General features: G+C 29.0%; 1 protein-coding gene across 3 annotated transcripts in view; it reads right to left on the bottom strand.

The window, feature by feature from the left end:
• The window catches only part of LOC105233638 (rap1 GTPase-activating protein 1), a 314,608-nt gene that overhangs the window by 189,635 nt on the left and 111,660 nt on the right, over positions 1-13,313 (bottom strand). Inside the window, exon 1 of one of the 3 annotated variants that reach the window (XM_049446355.1) lies at positions 12,061-12,550. The exons of the other annotated variants lie outside the window; for them this stretch is intronic. Coding sequence (XP_049302312.1) covers positions 12,061-12,134 — 74 coding nt within the window. The 5' untranslated portion in view covers positions 12,135-12,550. Of the gene's footprint in view, positions 1-12,060; positions 12,551-13,313 lie in introns of those variants that run through there. 3 annotated transcript variants of the gene reach the window in all.

Below are 13,313 nucleotides of genomic sequence, written 5' to 3'. Positions count from 1 at the left end.
TCGCGCTACAAAAAATTAATAATAATGCGCTTAATATTACCACAAAAATTACAAAAAACAATAAAATAAATTTGTGGCACATTTTTTCTGCACCGACACACTGTGCCATGAATGCCAAGTGCAACAGCACGAACATGTGATATGGCAAGCGTGCTATGTATAGCACGCGGTCATACGGTTATGGAGCGGAAGTGTTGTTACGCAGCAACATTGTATACGCTTTAGACCGTTACATGTTTAGTGACACCTCAAATCGGTCACGGGTACTGGACACCCACAATGCCACAATGCAGCACAACAACAACTGGATGAGCGACGAGTGCATTGAAAGCTTAATAGCCAATGCAAATAATAACATTTAATGCAACGGTATAATGCGACATTTAATGTGCAGACCATTTTTGGAAATGCACGTAATAAAATTACAGAAATTACAGCTTTATAACCCCCATACCACACTGAAGAGTGGTAAACTGAGTCTAAGAATGAGTGGCAGATATTTGACACTTAGAAATTTAATATTTCTCACCAGGGTAAGGTGGGGGGAAAATGTACTCATTTTGGAAATGTAAATAAAATACTCACATTACGGCATTCCCCATTTCCCCCCAGAGCGGACATTGACAATTTGTCTGCTTCCGCTCTGCCAATAGGCTCACTCCATTTGGGGCATTTTATGGTGGTGCTATGAATATTTCTGCTATACCGCGAATGCCAATTGCGATTACAAAACGTTCAGCGTGCTTTATGCTGCCATTGGATAATACAAAAGCGGCAACAACAACAACAACAAAGTGCGCGTTTCCTCCACGCTTTTATTTCCCAATGTTGGAGGTCATTGTTGGTGGCAGCGAATTTAGCTGGTGGCATAATATTTGAAAATAAAAAACAACAACAACAACGACGAGCCAACAGCAAGCCAAACCAAATCAGACAACACACAAATAATATGACGCCAACGCAAACAGTTTGTGGCCGCAGGAAACCGCAAAAACTCATTTCAATTAGAAATCAACAGCAAATTGCCGAATTACCTCGCGGCGAGTGTACGCAAATTATTCATATTATTGCTGTTGTTGTTGTGCCGTTTGTTGTGTGGCTGAGTGTTTGAACTCTCCCATGTAAAACATGAAACGGGAAATAAAACGCCAATTGACACCGAACAAACGATTCGCATATACAAATCTACAATTTACGGTTGCAAAGTTTGCAGATCAGAGATCAAATGGCGCAAGGCAGCAACCACAACAACAACAACAGCGCACAAAAATCAACCAGTAAAACGCATGAAAATGAAAAATTAACTCTAGACAAATATAGAAAAATTATCAGATAATTTGCGGCTTAAATTGCTTAACTTGGCCATAAGCGTTATTCAATGCGTTGTTGTTGTTATTTGTATTTTTTTTTGATTATTTTGCGCAACAAACGGCAACTAATTGCGCGGTGCAGCATGACCAAACGCTCGCTGGCTGGCTAAGGCGGCTAAGGGTATGCGAAAGTAGTAGGTGGAGTAGCGTATACATATCTACATGCATGTAAGTATGTATGTATGTATGAGTCTGTATTTCTTTGCATGTGTGCGTGTAATTGCATATGCTGTACGTAAGCCGCATGCATGTGGGCGCATAAGTGCCCATTGCAGTGCAGCAAACTATGTAACCAAACAAGGTCGGAGCCGCCGCCACCAACACCAACGGCGGCAGCAACAACAACAAGAAAAAATATTAAAAAAAAAATAAAAACAATGGCAACAAATGTAGCGGCAACGGCTAAACAAACATGATAATTACAAACAATGTAATGCAAGTGCTAATAAGGGTATTAGGGTGAGACTTAATTGCGAACAGAATTATTACATATAACTTATTTATTTCTTATTATTGAGCACTTAAACAATTATTTTGCAGAAAATAATTGAAAAAAAGAAAAAAAACATTATTTCGAATAAAATTATTAAAAAAAATCAAAGTCACTTAAACAAAACATTTTATAAACAATGTGATTGCATGTTCGATTCGTCACTCTCTAAAGTTTGACTAATAGAAAAGAGGTAACCGGTGATACGAAAACACTTTATACTTAAAATATTTGCATAAAAATCTACAAATCAAATAAATGTCGGAACTTTTTTGGAAAACTTCAAAGAAAGTCGTAAGTTGAGCAGAGCTTTGATGATTGCAAAAAGCGCTGGCATAGGTGCATAATAGCGAAAGGGGACTAATTTGAAAGCGACAACATTAATGTAGACGAATGGATATACTTTTACTAACAAAAAAAATTCCCGTTAGTTTTGAACAGACCTAGTAAAACACATATTTTACTTTTAAATAAAAAAAAACGCAAAAACAGAACCAACATATTTTCTTATGGAATTGGCGCACCCTAGTAAAAGTTTGTATGCTCATGATTTCGAACACTTCACAAAATAATTTCATTGTATTAAAAAATATTCTCTCATACTTAAAAAAATGTGTATACATATACATATACGATATATTCTTTTACAAATAATTCCATACTTATTATGCTCAAAAGTTAAAAGGGAAATTCTTAAGGAATGTCACGAGTTTTAAAAAATTCATACAAAACAATTTAAAATTAAAACTTTTTTAAAAATGAAAGGTAATATACAAAGAAATTTAAAGATAAAAAATATTAAAAAAACAAAAATTGAAATTTTTTTTAATTAAAAATAAATAAAAAAAATTAAAATAAAAAAGTATAATGAAAATAAAAAATTAAAAATCTAAAAAAATAAAAGCAAATATTAAAGAAATTTAACATAAATTTATAACAAAAAATCATAAAATCAATCTAATTGATCAAATTTTTTTTTTATTGTGTGTAAGGATGTCTTAAAATAATCACAATCCTACCAATAATTCTTTCACTGATTTTTGGAGTATTATTATTTTCTTTCGGCATTTAATAAATTTTTTCAATAAATTAATTTAAAACACCTAAGTTATTAAACAAATAAAAAAATATATACCAACTAAGTCAAAATTTAAAAATTTTAATGAAAGAAAAATGCAATATACAAATAAAATAAAAAACAATATATAAAAAAGACAAAATATTAAAAATTAAAAAAAAAATATTTAAGAATATAATAATAAAATAAACAAAAAAATAAATTTTTAAAATTGTTTAAAAAAGTTAATGAATTCTAAAATAAAAAATTAAAAACCAAATAAATTTAAATAGAAAACTTAAAAAAAATAAAAATAATAAAAACAAATAAATACAAACTAAAAAAAAAATCACAAAAAATATTATTAATTAATAAAAAATAATAATAAAAAAATTAAGATACGAAACAAATAAAAAAAAACAACAATATAAGAAAAAATAAAAATAAAAAAACAATAATTCAAAAACGATTTTTTTAAAAAATTTAAATAAAAAAGTTAGAAAAAAAACAAATAAAATTTAAGTAAAAAACTTAAAAATTACTAAAATAAATATTAAAAAAGTTAAATAAAAATTTAAATTTAAAAAAACTCAAAATATAATAAAAAAGTAACACAAATAAGAAAATTGTTGAAAAATGTTATGAATTTCAAAATAAAAAAATAATAATAATATTACAACTAAATTAAATATACATTTAGATTTAAAAATTTGAAATAGAAATATTATAAAAAAATAAAAGAAACTTAAAAATAATTAAATAAAAACAAATAAAGGAAATAAAATTTTTTATATTTACGAAATAATACAAATAAATATTACAAAAAAAATTAAATATAAAATATATAAATTTAAATTTAAATTAAAAAAAATATAACAAGATATTATAAAAAATAAAAAAAATATTAAAAAATAAAAGGAAATTAAAAAATAAAACACTTAAAAAAGAGAAAATATCAAAAAAAAATATTTAAAAACAAATAAAACATAAATTTAAATTTAAAAAATTTGAAAAAGTGCTATAATTAATTAAATTTATTTTTATTGTGTGTTTGGATGTTTAAAAATTATTGTTGTCCTCGTGAAAGTCATACTATAGGAAAATATTATATATTAATTGATATTATTGTCTAAATATTTATAATAAAATATTTTATAATTAAACATTCAGTGCAAATAAATTTTTCAATATTATACTAATTATATTTTCGAAGTAGTTTTTCTTTGAAAATTTACACAAAAACATATAATTTTTAAATTAAATTTAATAAAAAAAACTCAAAACAAATTCTAGCAGTGTACTTCAGTTCAAGTATTTAGCAAATCAATTTTTAAATACACCATAAAAACAATAATATATGTTACTGCTTAAATGCACACAAACACGCACATAAACACATGCATTTGTTAATGTGCATTTTACGGTAATTGCAATTACGCAGCACACTATGGACTATTATGTATCGATTCCCAACTTAATTTGCAATTAGCCAAAAATATCGACATAAATAATATGGCCACAGAGATCGCTGACGCCATTAATGATTGCAGCGCCTGGGGCGGCATTGGAGGTGGTGGCGTTGATTGCAACACATGAGTGGCTTGCTTACATGTATGTATATTTGTATGTACACATATTTGTATATACATATACAAGCATTTATGACACTCACATGACCATTTGTCAGCACTTGTCGCCGCAGCGCACATGTCAAGCTGTGCGTCCATAAAATCAAAGCAAATCAAGCGCCGCCTGTCTGATTGATGCCAATAATGAAAGAGCATGTGGAAAACGCAAGGCTAAAAGCAAAATTATATTATTATCAATTTAAAAATGTAAATATGCTTGCTTTTTATTTTTGCTTACATTATAATAATAATTATGACGTGCAACAGTCATAAACAATTGCAGCAGTAGCGGCGCAGACAATGGCAGACAACGCCCCCAAAAGCGCTAAATTAAACTTCTAACTCGTTACGCCATAAGATGTGGTTGAGAAAAAAAAACTTATTTATGTGAAATAAGAGTGGTAATGATTTGACTTGAGACTTGAGACTTGAGAAAATGCACGTTTACAAGCGAACTATCATTATTAACAACTTGCGCGCACTTTAGTGGCAGTTAACGCCAAGAAAAAAAATTACAAAAAGAATAAAAAAATAAAAATAAAAATGAAAAAAAGTATGAAAATAGTTTAAAAAAAAATTAAGCGAGAAAAAACGTTAACTTTAGTTGCACCGAATCTATAACACCCTTCACAAATGAAAAAACATTAAAAGAACTTGAATTTGATCGGTCACTTCGTATGACAGCTATATGCAACAGTAGTCCGATCCGAACGATTTCTTAGAAAATTGTACCGTTACTTTCAATAATCCTCCATGCTAAATTTTGTGAAGATAATTTATCAAATGCAAAAGTTGTTCATATAAGAACTTGATTTTGATTTTTCAGTTTGTATGGTAGCTATATGTTATAGTCGTCCGATCTGAACAATTTTTTCGGAGGTTGTGACACAGTGCTCAAAAATTATTCTAGCTAAATTTCGTGACGATATCTTGTCAAATAAAGAAGTTTTTCATACAAACACTCGATTTTCATCGGCAAGTTTGTATGACAGCTATATGTTATAGTGATCCGATACGAACAATTTCTTCGGAGATTGTGACACTACCTTAAGAAAAAGTTCCTGCTAAATTTCGCAAGGATAACTTGTCAAATAGGAACACTTTTCATACAAAAACTTCGAGGACTCCGACATTTCCTTTGAGCTGTTTCAAAACTCGTTGCCAACTCAATAAAGCGGTTTGTTCAGGGTATACATAAAAAAAAAAATTAATAAAACTCAAGTTTGCGGGCGTTTTTATGGCGCTGCTAAATACATACGCTTAGTTTACAACAAATAAGTGGAACTATCGCACAATGCGCTTTTACGGCAAATTGCCATTTTGGACCGCCAGCGAGCTCAAGCAAGCGAGGCACTGGTGGACAATTAAATAAGTGCTTTTAGTATGACTATTAAATGTGGAAAATATATGCACATATGTACACTATATACATATGTATATGAACACTATATACCTATATATGCTTTTCTACTACATATCTACGCCCAAGCATATATTTACTTTTTCTTCAGCATCTGTAAGAATTGCTCCTCGGGCGCTCTCACCTTTTCCGATTCGCTTTATTAGTTCAATTATGCTAATTAGACAAGGAAAATCAAATAGAATGTTAATTAATTTATTAGTATTGCTGCCGTCGCGCAGCATTTACGCGCGTTTACCTTTTTCAATAGAAATACATTCACATATTTGTATGTAGGTGTATGTGTGAGTGCGTGTGCACGAATTATAAATTCAATCGATTTCTGTTTCCTTTCAAGCTTGCTGAATGATTGCTTGTTTGTAAGGTAATTTATTGCGGACTCGCACAGTTGTTAATATGTCAATTAGTCGTGGTGGTTTGGTCTAAATTAGTTATGTGCGGTTGAGTGCGTGCGTTTTTTTCTAACTTACTGACAATGGAAAATGTAGCTAGGGTTAAAAAATGGAAAATTCTATATAAAAAATTATGTATTTTCCATTTAATGAAGAAATATTGAATAGAAAAAATATAATTAAAATATCTATAAAAAGAGGAAAAATAAATTTCCAACATATTTTTTAATTCACCACATGGTGAATTTAAGTCAGTTTTGATGTAGTCAGTATCTAGACTCAGTGAGTTTTTTTGCTAAGAAGATGTAAGGAGTAGAGTTGATGATATTATACAGGCTATGCAGTTCTAACTAAAATTTTTGAACTCCCCACGTGGTGAATAAGTTATTATAAGTCAATTTTGCTAATTCTAAACAAAGTATATGAGCTTATGGAGGCTTTATATAACTAATATTTTTGAACTCACCACGTGGTGAATTAGTTGTTATAAGTCATTACTAAATTCTAAGCAAAGCAAAGATGATTGTTGGCGGTTTTGTGTAACTAAAATTTTTAAACTCACCACGTGGTGAATTACTTATTATAAGTCAATTGCAAAAGTCTAAGGAAACAAAACTAACTGGAAAGCAATTGTGAGCAGAAGGCCTGACTTTGTTTTTAAGAAAACGTCACTAACGGTAAATCCGAAGAGATGTGGGTGTTTTCCAGATCAAGTAAGAAACCTGGAGAGTTGTTCTGATGGCAGTTTGCTTCACTTAGCCATAGAAAAAGAGAATTTAAGAATGTTAACAACAAAATTAATAGGCTCATATACTGTTAAAAGTTCACCAAAGAAAACTAAACCAATTATGTTTGTCAAAGAAAAATAGATTACAGTGCTTTTAGAAATATTTGCATTAATATTTTTTTTATATGAAAATATATAAATATTATTTTGAAAAGAATTTTTTTCTACGCAACCCCCACAGATTCCGCACTCTTTTTAGCCTTGCCTCACCCAGCTTTTGCTTCAGTATATACAGCATGTCCCAACTGCATTTGTCTATCAAATATTTGCGACCTTGTGGTCTCAACACGCCTGCGCTCATAAACTAGACTCTGTTAGAAGCGCCCTTTAAGCGCGCATAAACCAGCTACCGTTTAAGAGCGCCCTTTAAAAAAAAAAAGAAAGTAAAAGAGGAAAAAGGTAACACGCAGACTTTGCAAATACCACAACAAGATATTTATGTGCAATATATCACCAGTTGCGCAGCAACCTTTTCCTTTTTTGTCGGGTATCTATTTCAATACCACTGTACACACGAAATTGCGCCCTGCGGGTCATTCAGCCAATTTATAGATTTTACACACCCGTTTACGGGATAGTTTATATGAGTGTGTAGTTTTAATCCCTCTTGAAATTGTTACGCGTTATTTTAAAATTAAAGAACGAGAGTAAAAAGCGGTATGACTGTTTTATTTTAAAATTTTGATAAGGTTGCCAGAAAAAATTAAATTTTTTGGAATTATTTTTTTTGGCGAACAGTGACAATTTGTAGCTTTTTTGATAACTAATTGATTTAAAATAATATATTTATAAAGTTTTGTCATTAAAAATCATAAAAAGAATTTTACAGGGTTACCAGAAAAAATTGATTTTTTTAAATTATTTTTTAAACGTAAAAGTATGAGTTTTTTTATAGGGTTTAAAATAATATATTGTATAATAATTTATAAGATTTTGTTAGGGTTGCCAGAAGAATTGAATTTATTTTGAGGAAAATTAGAAATAAAATATCTAAAAGATAACAAATTACAACATAAACTAAAAAATCATGCCGAAGAAATTAAAATTAAAAAAAAATGTATTTATAATTCTACAAAAAAAATTTTAAAATAAAATTTTTAAAACAAATTTTTTTTTTTGATATTTTTCAGTATAATCTTTTAGTTTATGTTGTTATTTTTTATTTTTTAGATATTTTATTTCACATTTTCTTCAAAATACATAAAAAAATTGTTAATTAAAAAAAAATTTTAAAAATTAAAAATAATTTAAAAAAAATTTAAAATAATTGAAAACAATAAAATCGTCTTTAATGATGTTTTAATTAATGTGTCTATATTTTTTTATTTTTCAAATATTCTTTCAAAAAATCAGAAAAAAATTTTCTGGCCACCCTACTACTTAGCCAACAGCAATTTTATTTCGCGAAAATCATTGAAAACCAATATTTGCCAAACTGCTATTGACTTCTCCCCTTGCCGCTCTTCATACTAAATCCACAAGGTATGCAGCGAAAAAGGGTTGTACAACTCTTACGATTTTTTTTAAATTTTAAAATGTCAACTCGAGTTGATGTACGAGCATGCCAAATATGTTTCTGGGTAAGCAAGTATGAATGACTAGCGAAATTGGCGAGCGCTTGTTGAAGGCAACCTGGATTTGCCGGCGTTACACTTTTAATATCAGTGTCGATTGATCGCTATGTAATCGCTTGGACGATCGGCAATAGGGGTGAACGAATGCTGGCAGCAGCCGAAGGACTTGTGTGAAACGCAACAAAATGCTTGCAGGAAAGGGAAGGAAATGTTCGGCGTGTGTGTGTTTGTGTGCGCTAAGCGCATGCGTGTTTGTTGTTGCAATGCGTGCGGCAAATAAACACATAAAAATGAAAAATAAATATTGAAAGAAAAAAGGAAAATAAATTGAAATGCAAAGGTCGCCTTTGATGATGGCAAATGAGTAGAGCAAAGGATGCTGGAGGGAATGATGCATGTATGTATGTATGTACATGTATGAATGCATTATTAAATGTTTTTTGTATGCAACTATATAAATAGTATTATTTCCTATGCCATTTGCAACAATGACTGCTTGTTTGCATACAATTTAATTAAATTGGAAAGAATTGTGCAACCGCTAACAGCAAATTGCACTGATAATATCTAAGTGATTGCGCAAGGCTTGGTGGCTGTGCTGTATAGATGTGATGTGAGAATAGAAAAAAATATACAAAACATGAAAACAAAAAAAAAATTGCAACTAATAAAAAAAAATTATGCAAAAATAAGAATAATGGAAAAAAAATTCAAAATAAGGAAAAATAAAAAAAAACAAAAAAAAAATATTTCTGATACCTTTATAGTGCTCATATTAGTTTACATAAAATATATACATACATATAATTTTTTGTTTTTGTTGTTGTTATTAAAACTAGTTTTAGTCTAAATGCAACATCTGGCTTTCATGACTTTTTTCGTGAATAACCACACACATACATCCACATACACTGCATTTGCAGTGCATTTGAGCATTGTCCTCCCCGGCATTGTTTATTTCCTGCTTGCGGCCTGTATTTTTTTCAAACTATTGTTGTTGCATTATTTGGCCACACTTCTATTTGCATTTTGCGAAAATTTGCACATTTAATTGCAATTTATATGCAACAACAAAAACTAGCGCATATATCACAAGCACCCATATTTAGCATACAAATAATACATACCTACATACATACATACGCATACTCAAAGACACAGCTCCTAATACATATACACGCCAGTGTCTGCCTTTTGCGCGCCAGTAATTAAAATTTGCATATTTAATTTTTATATGCTTGTTTTGCATATTTTCGGGCGTTTCAAGTGGCATGCGAAAATAGCGATCCTGGGCGGCGGCAGGGGGTGAGCGGCAAAGGCCAAATGTGCGCTAGTATCAACAGCGTGTTCTTTTGCAAAAATCAAATTGCATATGTGTATGTGTGTGCGTGTGCGTGTTGAGTATGCTAATGCATATGCAAAGGCTATTAAGCAGACGCCAAGCTGCGCTTGTTTGGGAAACGTGCTTAATACCGATTTTGCTCGACGCTTTGAACTGCTTTGAAACGCTTGCAATGCACGCTCCATATCTGCAAACACATATACATATGTATGTGTATGGATATATGCACATGCGTATGCAAATGGTAATTGAATCAAAACAGTTTGCGGGTTTTTGAAGTATTTTTGCATAAATTATTGCGTTTCTCTGAGGAATTTACTCAAGAGAAATTAATAAAGTATTATAAAAAAAATTAAATTAATAAAAAAATATTCCAAACCACACTATAGCAAATAGAAGAATTTCTTTTGATGAAAATGCGAAGCTAAAATTGAAAAATTTATATAATAATAACAAAAACAAGCACTTCGTTTAAGCAAGATACAAAACAATTTAAATATTAAAGATGAAAAAAAACAATAAAAAATGTGAACACAACAAAAAAAATATTTCAAAAATATCAAAAAAACAAAAACAACAATTCGTTTGATCAGAATTAATAATATATACATACATACATTCATATACAGATCTAAGATGAACAAAAACATAGGGAGAAAAGTTTGTTCTTAAAATTATTAAAAAATTAAAAAAAGAAAACAAAAAAATCCAAAAATTTATTTTGAAGATAATTCATCAGGAAAAATGTTATGAAGTTTCAAAAACAACAACAAAAACTCCAAAAAAAAATTTTAATTGAAAAAAAATTTAAACACAACAAAACCTTCGTTTTAACAGGATTTGAAAATATAATAAAAACAACTCGTTTTAACAGGAAATATAATAAAAACAACAACAAACAATTATTTGGGAGGAAAACCAAAAACACATCAAATTATCAAAATATATATAATATATTATATATGTATGAAACTTGGTGTGAAGAAAAACAGAAAAAATTATGAATGACTATTCGAGAAAAATTCACTTAAAAACAATAACAAAACTCAAAATACATTTTGAAGAAATTTCGAAAAACACAAATTTTTCAAGTCGAAAAAACAGTAAATAAAAAACAAACAATTAAAGTAAAAGTGGAATTTGTAAACAAAAAAATGTTCGAAAAAATATAAAAATAACAACAAAATCTAAAATTTTATGAAACGAAAATTAAAAAAAAATTTTTTGATGCATGTTTGAAACTATTTTAAAATATTTTTTTTAATGAATGAATTCAAACATTTTTTATTAAAAAGCAATAACAAAACAAAAAATTTATTTCGAAGTAAATTCGAAAACAATTAAAACACGACAAAAAATAGCACACAAAAAAAAAACACAAACAAAAAATAGTAAATAAAAAACAAACAAAAAACAACACCAACAGCACAATATTTAAAAACAAATTCAGTTTTAAACAATAAGAAAAAAATTATCGAAAAAACTAAATAACCAACAACAAAAAAAACAGAATTTATTGATTTGATTTAAAAAAAAATCTTTTAAAAATAATTTTCAAACATAATAACTAAAAAACACATAAACAAAAATAAAAAATATTTGTAAACTTTTTTTTTTTATTAGAAAAAAAAAATATTTGGAGGAATAATTAAAAACAAAATAAATAATGTAAAAAAGAAATAAAAAGAAGTTATTCAGTTTGAAACAACAACACAAAACTAACTTATCGAAGAAAAATAAAAAAATTCAAAAACAATATATAAAAATTTATTGAAGTTGACGAAAAAAAAACTAAAAATAACAAAAAAATAAATTAATTAAAAAATACATAAATAAAAATAAATTTTACAAGTTTTTAAAGAAAACTGAAAAAAAAATTATTTTGAGAAAAAATTAAAAAAAAAAAATATTTTAAGAAAAATTAAAAAAAAATTAAATTTTTAATTTTTTTTCAATAATCTTTAAATTATATTTCAATAATTTTAATTTTCAATACATACAAAATTTTCTTCATATGCCGCTTCCGCGCCACCAATGTATAGGACTCCTTCTGCAGATTATTAATGTACTTCATCCTCCTGGCGATTATATGTTTCAATCGGACAATTTTGTATGCTTGTATTTATTTGTTTTTCTCACAAAGGAAAATTATTATAAACCAACAAAGCAGGTAACAAGAATGATTGGTGTTTTTGTTGCCGTTTTCCGCTTCGAAAAGTATACTTAGAATTAACTTTTTTCTAATAGAAAGGTAGAAAAAGAAAATCAGGTACACAATTTTCAATATTCGTTTGATGCACAGGAGCTGTTAAGCGCATGTATGTGTGTGTGTTTGTGACGGCGGAGGTCAAGTGTGTTTATGTTTGACTTTGCTTTATGGTTTTCATAGTGTTTTCGAATTTCGAAGTTATTACAATATACACAAAACTCGTAGAAGTTAGGTCCAGCAGGTAGGAATTTTGATAAACACTGAGTGTTTTGGTTCACTGATTGATCGAAAGTAGGAAAATTATATTCAGTAGAGATTTTTATTTGAATATTTTTTTTTTGTTTTTGTTTTTTGTAACAAAAACAGGTTTAGCAGCACTGAGTAGTTAGTATTACAGCAATAATTTCAATATATTTTCGTATATTTGCACAAGAAACTTATTTGCTCTTGAATGCTTATACACAAACACACTAAATTTTAATAAAAAAATTTTATAATTTTTTTTTTAACTTTTTCGTCACTTTTCAATTATTCTCTAATACACAGCGTATTATAAATATTAATTTGTATTTATTATTGCACTTTTCTTTGAATTTATGTAATTAATCACGCGTTTGATTCACGTCTCGTAAATTCTTCTGTCAATTACGTATATTTTTGTATAATTACAGCGGAAGTCACGTACGAAACGCTAAAAATTCTTTGCGCATGCGCTAACAACACCACACAATTCGAATTCTACTTTGCTACTGAAAGTAAATTTATTGAGCCGGTCTGTCTGCATCCCCTATGCGCGTTGCTGGCTGGCAGCGAGGCATCGAACACCGCTGTCGTATGCGTAGTGGCTTGTGCGCATGCGCAACCCATTTCGCTGCGCATCTAGTGCTATGCTTTGCTTACTACCCAATCGCTTTACTAACCATTTTCGCTTGGGCGTAATTGTTAATAACGAGTTGGAAAGCAACAGCGAACATGTTTGTTGGCTTTTAATATGCAACAAAGTTGTTCGAAGAGCGCTGTGTTGGTAGAATATTTTGATAGATC

Source organism: Bactrocera dorsalis, chromosome 1 (assembly GCF_023373825.1).
Source record: "Bactrocera dorsalis isolate Fly_Bdor chromosome 1, ASM2337382v1, whole genome shotgun sequence".
NCBI classification, from domain to species: Eukaryota; Metazoa; Arthropoda; class Insecta; order Diptera; family Tephritidae; genus Bactrocera; species Bactrocera dorsalis.
This window is presented reverse-complemented; position numbering and strand designations above follow the sequence as displayed.